We start from the raw sequence: 16,872 nt of genomic DNA, 5'->3' as shown, positions 1-16,872 counted from the left end.
TTCCAATATTATTCACATTTTTCAATATAAAATAGTATATCAGCTGGTTAGCACTTAGCATACATGACTAATCGCCTGAGATGGCTTTGTCCATGCAAATTCTTGACGCTACTACTCCTGAAAGGTGGCGAATACAAAGGAGATGGCCGTGAAAGGTGGAGTCATCCTACCAAGTCGCCCCGGTCTGAGTACAAGTTCTAGGAACTCAAGTTCTAGGAAGTATTAGGAATTATACAATCAGGGGGGAATGTGATGTATATTGGTGTTGGCTATGTCTCCCTCCCAGTTAAATTGAAGTGTATAGATTAATTTTAATTACTAAGAAAATTTGAGTATTGATTCTAAGACTTATGTGTAAAATTCCAACGCATTAAGGAAATGTAACATTATAATATGTCTATATGATTATATATGAATATGTAATCAATTTATTTATATAGTACTAAGAAATAAAAATTAATTTTGTGTTATTATAATGGTCTAATCAGCTGAATAAAATAATATAATTTAATAATTTGATTGATAATTTACGTCTTTGTCATTTCAGAATTATTATAAAAGATTCCCTTAACTAATATATCAGATAAATTTCTAACTTAGCAAAATTACATTAATTACAAGTAAGGAAAATTACAGCATGATGCAATCTTCATAAGAGTTACACAATAATTTTTAGAATTAACATTATTTATCTTCTTTCTGTCTCAATGTATAAATGAATTTTTTAAGAAAAATTTTAAGAATGTTTAAGACTTTACACAGTCTACCCTAATGAGTTGAGTTGGAAAAATATCATTTTTAGACTTAATGGGTCCACCTTAACAAATAATAAAATTTAGCAATTCAGAATTTACTTATAATGTTTTAGCATAATTAGTCACTGGTAAAGTGGTAATACCAATTCAATATCGCTATCTTCATTAAAATTCAAAAAATGAATTCAAATCATCAACTATCAATCATTAAAAAAACTTCTTAAAATCAAAGAAAATATCATCGCATGTGCTAGCCAATATTCGAGGGGCAACATCTATAATATTACGAAATCATCAACAGTTTTAGTCAAGGCCGCTCAAATCAAACGGCGTACAAAAATATAAACATCAACATTTTGACAACATTTCTTTCCCGCTGGTAGCACCTATGCTTATTACACACGTTTTAATTCAAATTAGTCACTAAAATAGAACTTCAAATGTTTCTTCCATATACTGTCAACATGGTACTAAAGAGTACAAGTATGTTCTGTAAATAAAACATCAATTTTACTTTATGTTCAAATTCCAATTAAATTAACTTTGTTAGGACTATCGGTTTTTTATTCTATTTTTATCAAATCGATAAGTCACAACCACTTATGATATTCCTCTTTGAACTAATCAACTTCAAAACAAATAATACATTACGGTCGCTAACCACTATCAAATGGATATCATTCACTTTCAACATATTTTCATATTCATATTTTTGAACATATTTTCTTTACTAAAACCATAAAGTAAATTGTAAATTCATTTCAGAAAAAACATATGAACCCGGCGCGTAGCGCCGGAATACCACTAGTATGATTACAACAAAAACAAAGTTAACCAGTTCAGTATTTAATTTGGATTTGATTATTATTTGTAAATTATTTTTAAATACATATTTTCATTTCTCATTTAAAAATGCTTTACTTAATCATTTGGCATAAATATACTAATATTAATGATTAAACTTATTTTGATGTATTATTGTTTTCCTATGATGTTACATAATTTTATGTACTTAAGATTTAACTAATTTAAATAATATTGTAATTTATAAAATGTTTCTAATAGCCAAAAAAGAATTAATTTGTAAAATATAGAAATAAAAATGTATCCACAATATATTGGAAATAACTCTCCTCTACCTCCTATATGAAGCTCTGCTTTCACATTTGAGATCGTTTCGTCAAAACATGGCGTTCCAATCTGGGTTTTATCCTCTCTCGACGACTCCTTCTCTTGGGAATGTCGTCGAACGGATGAAAGAGGCTTGTCATCTTCACGTCTCCGCTCTTCTTGGTACCATTATCTCCGCAAACTTGATCTTCTTCTTCGCACTAGGTTCGTCTTTCACTTTTTTTAGATTATCCTGACCTCAAAAGCTCGATATTTTTAGGTTATGTTGGATTCGATTAAAGTCAATGATGAAAACTGTTTTTTTCTTTCTTTTTTTTCATGTTTAGTGGGCACGTTGTTAGGGGCATTTACAGGAGCTTTGATAGGCCAAGAAACTGAGAGCGGGTTCATCAGAGGAGCAGAGATTGGAGCCTTTTATGGAGCTGTTGTCTCCATCGAGGTCTTTCAATCATCGATCCAACTTTGGAGATTAGACGAGTCATGCCTTGTCTACTTGGTGAGGCAATACTTGCTCTGTTTCCAAATGAAAATTTGATTGGTTTTTCTCTTTTTTTTAGCATGATGTCGTTGTTAGTCTTCTAAGCGGGACACTCGTACGGGAGCGCATAGCTCCTGCTATACGGCAGCGTATAAGTCTACTCGAGACAGGAGGCTCAACGTTGACAATCACTGGCAACAATAACGCAGATGATTCTGGGAACAGAGAATCCTGTTCCATTTGTCTTCAGGTTCTGACATCAGTTTGTTTAGTTTTAGCTTATTATGTCGAATCACAGATCTAACTGATGGTTTTCTTTTTGTTGTTATTGTCCTTGATGTGTGATATTGCAGGATTACCAACGTGGTGAAATAGTTAGAATCTTGCCTAGTTGTCGTCACATGTTTCACTTACCGTGTATTGACAGTTGGTTCCTTGAGCACCGTTCTTGTCCATTATGTAGACGTGACTTTTAACTCTCTCTCTCTCTCTTCGTAACTCTCTTGTAACTTGCAGTTTTCTTTTTTTTTGTTGCTTATAACAGTTGCCTTTTACATCCCCTCAGAGTTACTACTAGCAGTCTAATTTACGGGAGGACGTATCTTCTTAATGTTATGTTTAGCAGATGAACGTTGCCCTTCACGGTATCCACTTCGTGGAAATCCGTGTGTCTCTCAGTTGGCGGCCGTTTCCTTTCCTACCATCCCACCTCCTCTGAGTTGCAGCCCTCCACGCCTCTCGCCATTCTCTCTCCTTAATGCTGCCGTTGCTCCACCAGGTTCACCCTTCCGTCGAGTTCCCGTAAAGGAGTTAACATCTCGACACCAAAGCCCCCATTGCGCCTCCCTCTCCTTTGCACTGTCACTTCATCTTAAATCAACCGCCGCAGCCCCTCCACCAGCGACTCAACCCCCCCTCCATATACCTCAGGCGACAACTTTTTCACTGATGCATCCTGCCGTTTCATTGTCAGCCGTCGAGTGTCAGACTACTGGGTTCACATGACATAGCCCAAATTTGTGTTGGTTTGCTTGATTTAGAAATGTTACATGTTTTTTCAGCCAGTAAAAGCCACACAATCTCTACTTCATTGCTTGATTTTGGCTATGGTATTGGAGTTATTCAACTGCTCTTACCAGTCAACAGCATCCACCTCCTACAAAGCTCCTTTGGGAGCCCGGGACGTGCTCATTTTCCTCTGTTCTCATCAGATTATTCACTCTAATTCAAGTAAAGGAGAGTCTCAAGTCAGCATGGTTGGTCTTGATCAACCGTTTTCAAACCCTATTATTAGGTCTCACATCGTCGGTTCATATTCCCATTTGAGTATGTTCTTAGGAATATCAGTTTCGGGTTTCAGGGAAGCATCTTTACGGATACATTTGCCCCTTTAAGACTTTTATCTTTTGTATCGTTGTAGTTTTCGTTTATCGTTTTGCCATCGAGATTACCTCCTGTTGTAACCGTTTCAGCCTTTTCGACTTTTAGATTAATATAATCGTTCGTAGTCCAAAAAAAAAGGATTGTGTTGTGTTCCATTAAAGCCAGAAATTAGATGGTTGGCTTTTTTCGACGTCCCAAGACCAGAGACAAGTCAGGGGACCAAATCCATCAAATAATGGTACTAGATTCTTGTCTGGTGTACCCAAAATTAATCAAGTACATCATATATATATATATATATTACTCTTTAATGAGATTTGCTAGTGACCTAAATCATGTTTAAGATCATATTTAAAATCTCGGTGTGTATGTGTGTGTGTGAAGTAACAACACTCATTACGGTTTGTCTTTATCCAGCACCAGACTGCAATACCCAATCGTAATTAATATGACATGTACTAAATGTTTAATCTTGGCTAGTGTTTTGACTTGAATTTGGATGCAGAATAAATAAAGAAGAACCCACATTGCTATTTTAACCAACCAAAATTTTCTGTATCTGTCCGCCTTTCTTGAGGATTGACCAACAATTGTTACTGCTGGCTTAACTTTCACACTCTATGTGCGTTTCTTTGAGAATTTCAGGCAAATATAACGTTTTAGATAGGCAATTATTGGATTACATGAAGCAGCAGCCCCGGCTCTTACCCATGGCAACATGGACATTTGCCATGGGTCCATGGATCAAAAATTGTTTTTTGTTGTTTTAAAGATCCATTTAAATCTGTTAAATTATCAAAAAAAAAACCTCCATAATTAAGTAAACCTAATTTATTTATTACATGACAAAAAAATCAAAAATATGTACATTCACCATTAGTTTTGAGATATTTTTTTCTATTTGTTTCAGGTAGTGTTTTGAAAACCGGATCAGACGTGGATTCAACATTGTAACTAAATCAATGGTCGGATCGGTCCAACTGGTTCAATGGGTTTTAAATTTTAATTAAATTTTATATTAAGTAACTATTATATGTATAACATAAAATTATGTTTATAAAATTTTATATAATTATTAGAATCTAAAAATGATATGAAAACAAAAATAACTTTTTTAAAATAATATAAAATAATGAAAATAATAACTTTTTTTAAAAATACTTGAATTTGAAAAATATGATTTTAATATCAATTTTGATCACTGGTTTTAGCGAGTTTTATCGGTTTTTGACCGGGTTTGCCAATTTAACTCAAGTCCGTTTTTTAGTATAATTCGGAATCAAATAGATGGCCAAGTTACGGTTCGACCGGCCTGTCTGGTCCAGCCGGCCGGTCCGGTCCAGTTTTCAAAACACTGGTTTCAGGTCTTAGAGTTTAAGTTAAAAGAAATGTAGTGAAGAAAAATATAGAAACTATTTATAAAAAGGTTCATATTCTATGTTTCGTCCATGGTTATTATATTGGTTAAGACGGCGCTGTGAATTAGACACTTAAAAAGTATTGGCAAATGCTTTGGCTAAATCAAGTGCTTATGTGCTTGTCCTGGGGATTGCACATAGATGGAGTCCTCATTCAAAATAAATTGTAAGTACATTTTGGTTAAATCCAAAACATAAGTTACATAATGTTTTGGATTTTACGAGTTATTCGTAGAAATTCAATTAATAACACTTTTTAGACGGCAAAAAAATTGAGCTGGAGTAATCTTAAATTCTTAATCAATCAATTTCTGTTTATTTTTCTTTTTGGTATCCATCTTTTATTAGGTATGTAGTGCTGAGTTAGGTTAGTGACGGAAATGTTCTTTGGTTCACTTGGAGAGAGTTAGAATGGCGGTGATTTTTCCGGTTCAAATTATGTCTTTTTATGACACTTAAAACAAATGAGAGAGAGATTTGATCGAAAAAAAAAAACAAATGAGAGAGACCTTTGTTGATTCTCTTGACTTTCCAACCCACGAACTTATTTGTCCATTAGCTCTCTGTTCTCCGCTACACTGTAAGATGTCGTGGTTATGCACTATTCAATCCATTCTCTGAAATCCAGAGGCAAATCCTATGCTTCTAGAATATTGAGTAAATCTCAGTGAACACTATCATAAGCCTCGGATAAGACATTTCAAAAATCCTTTTGATGTCTTACCAGTAAAACTGGGAAAATACCAACAAATGTTACACCAAAGTATAAATAACTATTTTCAACATCAACATTTCGTTCAGATGAACGTGAACATAGCAATGGGCCAAGAAAAGAATCTCAGTTCTAATGATTGTAATTTACCAAGAGTTACGCCTTAAAACATGCAAAACATGCAAAGCACCTAAGGCTTCGAGACCATCTTATGGCTGGAGGAATATTATGGCAGCAAAAAACTGTTCACTTAAGGTCTTAGACGCACAATCGGAACAATTAGGGAACACATTTTAGTTAGGAAGACCCATAGATACCAGATGTACATACAAGACCACCTATCATGCCACAAGTCTACGACCCCAACTTAAAAGTCTCCGACCTTATAGACCCAGTCATGAATGATTGGGATAGTTCAAAACTCAGGAGCCTACTAGAACCCCACGATATAATGTTGGTGTGCTGTTTACATATCAGCAGGACTCCCAATCAGGATGGATAGTGTTAGAATTCTTCACTTTCAGGCCATTTTGCAGTCAAATCAGGATACATGTTTGCAAGAGATAGAAAAGATACTGAAAAATGAATTAGTTACCATCTCTAAATCCTCTAAAGGAGAAGATTTGGAAAGTTTCAACAGGAAAAAATTATGTCATTTTATATGGCAAATTTTGTTTGGAGCAATTGCTATTAATGAAAGATTTTTCAAAAGACATTGGATTTTTTGAGTTATTTGTAGAATTCAATTAATAACACCTTTTAGACGACAAAAAAAAATTAATAACACTTTATGTTCGAGTACAGTTTCTATCACCTAAAAGCAGTGTTTTGAAACCCGACCAAGACCCGCGGTTGAACCGGTAAACCCGGTGACCCAGAAAAAATCCGGTTTGGATTTTGTGAAAAACCCAATATTTAAAAACCCACAAAAACCCGCAAAACCCACTAAAACTCGGAACCCGATACCGGTTAAACCAATAAATAACTTTTACATCATTTTTTTAGTTTTTAGATTATGTTTTATATTCTAAGTTTCCAATTAAGAAGTTAGATGTTGGCAAAAAAAACTTAGGTTTTCTCTTTTCAGTTTTATATTTGTAATTTTTAGATTTTGATGAAGATTTCACTATGTCACTTGAAGAAAATGAAGTCAACAATGGTAGAGAGAACCATTAGTTGATGTGATTTGGTGTTAGTTCATTTCCGATATTGACAATTTATTACAATGATCTTTTACTTTTGGTTTATTTTGAATTTGAAGTTTACTTTATTATTCACATTAGACATTTAAATATTTATGAATTTTATATCTTGATTTTTTTAGATGTCATAACTCTTAATTTGTTACAGAAAAATTTAAATAATCTAAATTATTTTTTGATATTTTGTATGTCAAATGAAAATAAAAATATAAAAATTAAAGTTAAGTATTTTCTAAATACTTTTTAAACATAAAATATATACATATTCAAACTATTATTTTATGTTTTAAAAAATATTTAAAAAATATTAAACTTTAGTTTTTATATATTTATTTTCATAGCTAATATATTATTATATAATAAAATTAATTAATTTATTAATCCGCGGTTCACCCGCGGTCGACCCAGTAATTCAGCTATCCGGTAAGTCATCCGGTTCAATGTCCGGGTCGGGTTTAAAAACATTGCCTAAAAGAATCATTCATGTATTTATTCAACTCGGATTCAGTTCGGGTCTTGAATTTTGGCGTGTTCATAAAATAGAAAACAATTTAATGGCGTAAATGGCGCTATTACTCAGTAGCAATCGATCATTATGTAGAGTGGTATTACAAATTTTGAATATTCCACAGAAGGATGACTCTGGATCCCGTTCGAGGACTTCCACGTTGACTTTTGCCATATCGAGAAGGAATTTTTCTGTCATTTTTTACTATTCCTTCCATTTCAAAATAAAATAGCTTTTGATATTTTATAATATGTAAAATATTTTGGGAAAATTGCTAAAAGAGAACAAAAAAATAAGGTTATTGTTCCCTTGGTATAAAACCAACATAAAGTTGTTTTATTAGTATAATTTTTTTCATAATTCCAAAACTAATCCTATATTTAATCTAATTAAACATAATTTAAAAGTTAATTTGAATTTTTAAAAAAAGTTAATGGAGAAAAGGAAAAAAAAAACAGTTGAAAGGCAATAAAAAAAATAGGTATAGATATGCATCTTAGAAAACAAAAGTTTGTGAGAAGAATAAAAAAAAACTATGGAAAAACCATAGATTGATATCTATGAAGAAGGAAAAGAGAATCATTTTTTTATTTAATTTTTTCAAGTAAAATCGACCAGAACACGTTTTAGGAAGTTAGAATATTTCTTGGAGATTTTTAGAATATTTCCTTAACTGAAATTTCATTAATTTTCGCAAAAAATCAGATATTCTTATCCATAGAAGGTGACTTCTATAAGTTTAGAAGAATGATAAAAATTTTGAATACACTTTCTACTTTGAGTAGACATAAGAGTACATTGTAGAAAACATATTTCACGAAATTTAGAATACTTTATAAAAGTAGAAGATGCATTCGGAAAGAAAGTGGATACCTTTACGATTAGTAGAATGCGCATTCCTCTTTTTTAGAAATTTAGTAAATAGTAAAATGGGCGTTCTAAAAGAAGTAGATGAACGTGTTTATTTTAGAAATCGTTTTCTACTATACCATTTTTCGTAGAAGACGCATTCTACTTTTAGTAGAACGTATTTTAAAAATCTTATTTACCAAGTTTTTGAACAAAAGAAAATTACCAGCTTGTGTATATGGATGTTTTATTAATTGTTTATATTTTTAATAATTTTTTTGATTCACAAAATTATTTATTTCATTAGTTTTCAGAAATACAAAAGGTAAAAAGAGAAAAATGAACAAAATTGGTTTTATACCAAAGTAACAACAACCTGATTTTTTTGTTCTCTTTTGGCAATTTTCTCAAATATTTTTATCTTTTAGACAAATTTTAAATCTAATAAAAGTGTAATATCAAATAATTATTTATAGTCTATTTTCTTCACTGATTAAATAAAATTTTAATTTATATTTAATGATACATTTTGATAAAAATAACTTTTCAATAGTTATACATTGATTTAAAACATAGTACATTTACATTTTGAAAGAGAGTATAATTTATAATATATCAAAAACCTTTATTTAGTACTTTGGAGGACTTCAAAGTTGATACAGAGTACAGAACAGAACATATTGAAACTTCTTGCTTCCTCCTACACTTCCTCACACAACTCGCCGTCCTGGTTTCGTATCAAAAATTCTCATCGATCCTTTAGCTAAAAGAAGATTCATACCGAGGCTTTACATATATTTCGCTGTCGGCGGAGTACTTTTCTGAACCGCCATGGTTTCGTACTCAAGCTGTAGAATTACGTTTGCGGGTCTGATTCTTCTGCTTGTTTCGAGCTGGAGACTGGATAGATGTGAAGGATTAGGCGAATTTGGGTTTGAATTTCACCACCGTTTCTCAGACCAGGTCCTCGGCGTTTTGCCGGGAGATGGGCTGCCTCATCGAGACTCTTCTAAGTACTACAGAGTGATGGCTCATCGAGATCGACTAATCAGAGGACGCAGGCTCGCAACCCAAGATCAGCCACTCGTCAGTTTCGCTGACGGAAATGAAACTGTTCGTGTGAACGGCCTAGGATTGTAAGTTTTTGTCTTTAGCTTTAAGTGGTTTTTATTACTGAAATGAGATTGTTAAAAGACTTGGAGATGTTTTGTTTATTTTTTGTGTGTACAGTTTGCATTACGCGAATGTGACGGTCGGAACGCCGTCTAGTTGGTTTCTGGTTGCTTTAGACACTGGAAGTGATTTGTTTTGGCTGCCCTGTGATTGTACTAGTTGTGTCCGTGAACTCAAAGCACCTGGTGGCTCGGTAATGTTTCCTTTTGTTTTTATTTATTTATTTGAGTATATTGCTTATGTATCATTTGTTCGTTTGAGCTCTCTTTGGTCGAGATTGTGATGAGTCTGATAGGTTTTGTTCTAAATGAGACTTGACTTTACTTGTGTAAGAGATAAAATATCAACCACATGATAGAAATCTGAATTAGGCAGCTCTTTGTTGACCAAGTCTTCAACACCAAGAGCTTTTCCAAGTCCACTTATTTTTTAATCTAAAATGGAGTTTGGAATAAGAAATGTTTCAACTCTATTTCATTTTTTCATTCCACAATGAAGTAAAAATGAGTTTATTCCACAAATGGAGTAATCTATTTACTTTTTTTTTACTCTATTTTTAGAGTGAAAATCAACTTCATTATTGAATTACTCTATTAAGAAAATAGAGTAATCCAATGTAAATACTCTTAAATCTGACATGGACTTATAAATTATGCATTTATACTCACTATAATCTCAATAATATAGTGATTAAGATTTTGTTTTGTTGATTTGTAATGTGCTATCTCTTTAGTCATTTTTTATATCTTCAAGTTGTTGAGTTCTTTATTTTCGTTGTTGAACAGAGCTTGGAGCTCAATATTTATAGCCCTAATGCGTCGTCAACAAGTTCTAAAGTTCCTTGCAATAGCATGTTATGCAAGAGAGGTGATCGATGCGCTTCCCCAAATAGTAATTGCCCATACCAGATTCGGTATCTTTCAAACGGTACCTCTTCTACTGGAGTCTTGGTTGAAGATGTTCTTCACTTAGTTTCAAATGAGAAAAACTCCAAAGCTATTCCCGCTCGAATTACCTTGGGGTAAGTACTTTCTTCCTTGAAGAAGAAACTTTTAATGTTTCTCAAAGCTATCTATTATATCGGCAAGACTAAACCTTTGTGCTGGAGCAGATGTGGTCAAGTTCAGACAGGTGTATTCCACGATGGTGCAGCTCCAAATGGTCTTTTCGGGCTTGGCTTGGATGACATATCGGTTCCTAGCGTATTAGCAAAGGATGGAATCGCAGCAAACTCGTTCTCAATGTGTTTTGGAAAGGATGGAGCTGGTAGGATCAGTTTTGGTGATAAAGGTAGCGTAGACCAACGAGAAACACCATTGAACATAAGACAACCACAGTAAGCAAGGGATCACTGAACTTAATTGGTCCATCTCCTTGAATTTTACTTCTACTTACTATGTTTGTTTTTTTACTGTTTAACCAGTCCTACTTACAATATCACCGTCGCTCAAATAAGCGTTGGAGGAAACACTGATGATCTTGAATTTGATGCTGTTTTCGACTCTGGAACCTCCTTCACTTATCTGACTGATGCAGCTTACGCTCTTATTTCAGAAAGTGTAAGTCCACATAACCAACGCATATTAAGAGGCATAATCATAATAAATCTGTTATGATTTTTGCAGTTTAATTCTCAAGCTATGGACAAACGTTATCAAACTGATTCGAAGTTGCCTTTCGAGTACTGTTATGCATTGAGGTTGCATTCTTTACTCTAGGATCACCGTTTCCCTAAAATGTTACTCATAATAACTTTTGGATCTACATCTAACTTACAGCCCAAGCAAAGACAGTATCGAGTATCCAGCTGTGAATCTAACAATGAAAGGCGGGAGCTCATATCATGTTTATCACCCCTTAGTAGTTTTCCCCATGAAGGTTAGTTAGTTAGGCCAGCGAAACTCTGTTCCTTGTCTGCCATTACACTTTAAGTAAAACTTTGTCTCTCCGTCCTTGTAATGTTTTCAGGACACAGATGTCTACTGTTTAGCCATCATGAAGATCGAAGACATTAGCATCATCGGACGTAAGTATCAATTTGGAAAAACTCAAAACCAAAAATAAGTTTGCCTAAACTCATAATGATCTCTATCGCATTTGTTTTTTTTTTTTTAATAATATGCAGAGAACTTCATGACTGGCTATCGCATCATCTTTGATCGTGAGAAACTGACTCTTGGTTGGAAAGAATCTGATTGTGAGTTCCTTATCACACGTTCTTCATTCATTGTACAACATGTTATTATCTACTTTCCTTTCTAATCAGAGTCTTACTTTCATGGCTAAAGGTTACACCGGTGAGACCTCGGCCAGGACGCTTCCGTCGAACCGCTCATCTTCCTTGGCTAGACCGCCAGCTTCGTCGTTTGCACCAGAGGCAACTAATATACCATCTCAAAGACCAAGCACGTCGTCCTCCTCTTATTATTCTTTCTCGCTCTCACTTTCTTTCTTCTACTTCTCAATTTTGGCCATCTTTTGATTATAATATATACTATACACATTTAGCCATCTTGGGGCTATACACAACTTATTATATTCTTTCGAAGGTAGCTGGGTTAAAATTACCAAAACATACTGCACTACAGTTGTATTTTTTTGTTTTATGTTTGTATATATATAGTGTGATAATTGATTTTACTAACGTTAATTAAAATATTAGATACATCACTTCAACATTTTCAACGAATATTCGGTTTTAGGATAAAAATGTTCACAAAAAATGTATATTATCTTTTGAAATTCTTGATAACTGGGCACGTTGGGTTGAGAACAAGCTCACCAACTCTAAAGATAAAGTAACGTAACTGTGGGTTGTTCATGAAGGAATTGATGCTAAAAGACATCATCAAATTAGCAATCACTCAAGCATCAATGGAAGCAGTTTGATGGTGTGGCCAACTACTCGATTAAGTCGAACTACATGCGTTGCCGTTCACTGTCCCATTCTGATTTCCTCAAAGCTTTGGTTCAGAGAGTTTGTTGACATGACCAACAAATTGTTTTCTTATATGCATTTTTAGATAGCATTATAACTCGGAGATATATATATATATATATGTGATTCTTTGTAGATGCACAGTTATATCACATAGACAGGCCTGGATGTTTTTAGCTGGATTTGAAGAGCCATATACTGTTTTCTATAGATACATACTTCTTTTGATGAAGATGCTTTGCCGTTTTTAATTGAAGATGATACACTGCATGTTGTTTCAAGGGGAGAGAAAGACTTCGATATCTGCCAAACGAAAAATGTTGAAAAAGGAAACAAAATAAATTGGCCCATACAGGGATCGAACCTGTGACCTTCGCGTTATTAGCACGACGCTCTAACCAACTGAGCTAATGGGCCAATATGTTCAACTACTCGACTTAATATTAACTAATACAGTCTTACGTAAATGTGCAACCTTGAGAATCTATACTATTAAAGCAGAATCTCTACTAGGATTCTACCATTAAATTTTCAAGGTATTTACAACTCTCTGCCATTAGTTATTTTCCTTTAAAAAAATAATAATAATTTGTGATTCCATTAATTCGACCAATCAAAAAGGAGTTTTTATCCCACTGTTTTTAGTGACAAAAAAAAATCCCAATGTTTTCAAAATTCAAAACGAACATAAATTATAGCCCAACCATATTGCAGCAATTTTTTCCTAATTGTACGCATCATTTATTTCCTAAACCTATTTCAACATTAATGCATTAAAGTTTTGCAATCAAAAATCTATATTATTTAAGGAAATATCATTACGAAAATATTCAGTTTACATCTGTCATCTGTGCAAGACTTTACCATAGACAAGATACAATATCTCACTTAAGTTGCAACTCCTACGAAAGTTCGGTTTCGTGTTTATACCAATTTCAGAACAATATATCTTCCTATAACATAGCTAAAGTTAGATCTGCCGTAAATGGGTTTATGACCTTAGAATATATACATATGAAATCTAGTACATTTTATTGTCAGACGAAACTATGTAAATCATCTTTGCAAATGAGAATGTAAGTAAGAATCAGTTCAAGAAAAAATGAGAATACAAATATTTTATGTCTACTTATATACTCTTATACAATATGATAAGAGAATACTATGACTCTTTTGTTCTAACTATTTTAAATTTGGTATATCTAACATGTAAAAAGATAAAAGTTTCATGACTCATATGCAAGAAGGTTAATCCCGCGCTTTCAAAGCGCGGGTCAAAATCTAGTGTATTATTAAGAAATGTGATGCTGCTTTTGAGAGCTCAAGGAAGAAAACAAATGAAATAGTACTGATGTATCTTAATGTCGTTGACACAGTTAAAACGAATATTACTACAGTAAATGATGAAGACATACCAAAATGATTCAGGAAGGGAGTAAAACAGAACAGTTTGAAAGAAAATTAATGTATTACCAGAGTGGTCAATGAAGAAGTGTTTGTCATCCGGAAGATCTGCCACATTTGATGAACATAAGCAGTTAGACAGAAGACGAACAATAATTAGATTCAGGCAGCAGGAATCCAAAAGTGAAGTCAAGCATGATAAGTTAGAAACAGAGTAGGTAGGTTTACACCAATTTTAACAGAAGACATTGAGTGGCTGCTTACATGCATATGGTGAAGTACCACGAGAAGCCATACAAAGGACCAAATCAAAAACAGAACCAACAAATGTAAGGTAATGTCAAAAAAAACATCAAGAGAAGCTTAACCAATGACTTTTAGAAAGAAAAAAGAAGAAGCTGAAGAGCTTATTCTCCCATATGCTTAAGACACAAAAGGAATTAGCAACAACTGACAGTCAAATTAAGCTCATCTCTTGTAATAATCTCATCCCTTAGGATACTAAAATACTATAGCTAGATTTGTTTCAAAGCTTGAGCAGTCAAATCAACTTGATGTTATCTAGTCAATCAAATTGGATAAATCCCAAAGAGAATTAGTTTGTAAAAGAACTGTTTGTCATGATTTATGGAGACGATGCGTCACTTAATCAACTTACATGTTCCAAGTGATTTGTCATGCATAATGAAGCCAAGAAGACTAAGAAAATAATGGGTTTAACGAGTTTGAAAGCAAGTCAAAAAGAAGACAAGACAAGTAAAACTCAAGACTTTTATAACACAAAAGACCAATCAGCTATCAAACAATTAATTCTACACGATTTTAGAGAGAACATGTTTCCTACATCATAAACAGAGAAAAAAAATAGACTGTCCGAATACTAGACTCTAAAATACTTCAAGATCATCAAGAAGATCATCATTAATTGTGAGGATAATACTAGTACTCTAAAAGATTTCACCTTCCTCAAGATCATAAAGACGATCATCATCAATATGATCAGTTTTCAAAACCAATCCAGACTTTTTGAGTAAAGATCGATCTCTTGCCTTGCGGGAACCACCAATGAGTTTTAACAGTTCTTTTTCGGCTATTTGGGCAAACAAGGGATGATCCTGTTCGAACTTACAGTTTGATGATCTTGCTTCTTCTTCTTCTTCCATCTTGATTATCGCAAGTCTTTCCTCTTGTCTGACTTTCATCCTTTCCTCCATCATGGCTTTTTCTTCTTCTTCCATCTTCAGCACCGCAAGCCTTTCCTCTTGTCTGACTTTCATCCTTTCCTCGATCATGGCTTTTTCTTGAAGCTGAAGAAGTTCCTTCTCTCTTCTGATCGTCATCATAGCCTCAGACTTATTACTACTCGACTTGACAATTATATCTGCAAACCTAATCTTTATCGCTGCCGCACGATCAGATTTTGATAAGGAAGAGGACAAGAACAACGGGTCACGACCCATACTTGTTGCTGTCGTCATTGCAAAACCCTAGGCTTTGGATTTGAAACAGAGAGTGAGAGAGAACGAAAGCGAGGAAGCAGTAACGATGAAGAAAAATCAATGCAGAAAAAAGGAAGAGAGTGTCTGTCTTTTTTTTTATTTTTTATACCCTAGGACCCTAGGACTCGGTGTGTTTATATAGGTTGTTAAATGGGACCCGCTCTATTTCCTTTTTCCGTTCTTTTTAAAGTTCGATTATTGTTGTGCAATGGATATATTTCCTTTTTTGAAGATCTGATCATTTATTAATGTAGTTGTTAATTTCCTTTTTCGTCAAATATCCAGCCGTTAATATAGTTGTTTCCTTTTTCCTTTTTTAAAAAATTATTAAAATCTAACCGTTACTAAAAGTCGACGGTTGTTCGTTTTTATTTTTCTTTTCCTTAAAATCAATCAAATAAAAGACGATAAACATGTTATTAGCACCAAAAGGAAATCCTTTTTAGACCAATCTAAAAGAGATAAATCTTAAACATGAGAATCACACATCATCTCATGGTAAGTGAGTTTTCTTCAGATTATAAGACCAAGAGAGGGAACAAATGAGCGAATCATTCTTTTTTTTTTTATGATCTTTCCATGACTGCAAGTGTCCTCAACAAACGAGTTTGTTTTAAACAAGTGACGACATATTGAATCGGTTGAACCGTAGATGTAGAAATATAGCCGTATGATTTATACTGTGGTTTTTATTATTGTAGCTTTAAAAAAAAAAGTAAAACATGAAAAAAAAAAAGATGTAGAAGCTGCAACAAAGCTTTAAAATTAAAGATATATCATGATTGGTTAGGATTAGTGTTTTAAAAATAAATGAAGTTAAAGTCCACCAATCATCACCATGATGAACCTTCTTAGTAATCATCTCAAAGTTGATGAGACGTGAGGTATATAAAGACTCGATCAAATCTTGGAAACGTTTGGCCTGAAACCACAGTGGTATAGAAAGCATAAGCGCTTCATTTTTTTAATTTTCTAATGAATTCAAAATTATTTTTCTGATCCGTTTTATAGTGGTTAATGACATGAGCATAAATTATTTTTATTGATCGATTCAATAAAAATAAAAGAAATAGCTGATAGTTGCACCAAATTAAATATAGTACTTAAAACATAAATTAAAGTTAATATTCTAAAAGAAAAAACATGTAAATGCATGTGTTTGCTACGCAGCCGTTGTGCTATCCACATATGTTATTTGTTTGTTTTTTTACATGTTTGTTATTGGTCCCTTTGGAACTGAATTGTAATAGTGTGGTGGAATTGTTCTTTTCGAGTCGTATAAATTTTCCTTATTAGATATTTGTTTGATTTTCGATTAACATTTTGAGTTTTTTAGTGTATTGTATAAACGTTTATTTTATGTAGTATATATGTTTGAGAAAAAAAGTTAGACAAAAAGCAATTGTAAAAGAGTAATAATAT

The 16,872-nt window shown here is 33.3% G+C and overlaps 2 protein-coding genes and 1 non-coding gene across 3 annotated transcripts; 2 read left to right on the top strand and 1 right to left on the bottom strand.

The window, feature by feature from the left end:
- Nucleotides 1–1,692: 1,692 nt before the first annotated feature.
- Nucleotides 1,693–2,924, top strand: LOC125575866 (NEP1-interacting protein 2-like). Its single transcript, XM_048735029.1, has 4 exons — nt 1,693–2,090; nt 2,213–2,382; nt 2,444–2,614; nt 2,718–2,924. The coding sequence occupies exons 1-4, from the start codon at nt 1,943–1,945 to the stop codon at nt 2,838–2,840; spliced, it is 612 nt and encodes a 203-aa protein (XP_048590986.1). The 5' UTR covers nt 1,693–1,942; the 3' UTR covers nt 2,841–2,924.
- A 6,117-nt stretch (nt 2,925–9,041) lies between these two features.
- Nucleotides 9,042–12,249, top strand: LOC106348222 (aspartyl protease family protein 1-like). Its single transcript, XM_013787919.3, has 10 exons — nt 9,042–9,572; nt 9,667–9,802; nt 10,395–10,630; nt 10,721–10,945; nt 11,033–11,168; nt 11,235–11,308; nt 11,388–11,487; nt 11,578–11,635; nt 11,735–11,806; nt 11,898–12,249. Exons 1-10 carry the CDS (start codon nt 9,268–9,270, stop codon nt 12,089–12,091), a joined length of 1,536 nt encoding a protein of 511 aa, XP_013643373.2. The 5' UTR covers nt 9,042–9,267; the 3' UTR covers nt 12,092–12,249.
- Nucleotides 12,250–12,890: 641 nt separating this feature from the next.
- TRNAI-AAU lies at nt 12,891–12,964 on the bottom strand. The gene has a single exon. It is a non-coding gene; the product is annotated as a tRNA-Ile (tRNA).
- Nucleotides 12,965–16,872: the final 3,908 nt, after the last annotated feature.

This window comes from Brassica napus, chromosome A6, assembly GCF_020379485.1.
Source record: "Brassica napus cultivar Da-Ae chromosome A6, Da-Ae, whole genome shotgun sequence".
Lineage (NCBI taxonomy): Eukaryota > Viridiplantae > Streptophyta > Magnoliopsida > Brassicales > Brassicaceae > Brassica > Brassica napus.
The sequence above is the reverse complement of the archived record's forward strand: the minus strand, read 5'-3'. Positions and strand labels throughout refer to the sequence as shown.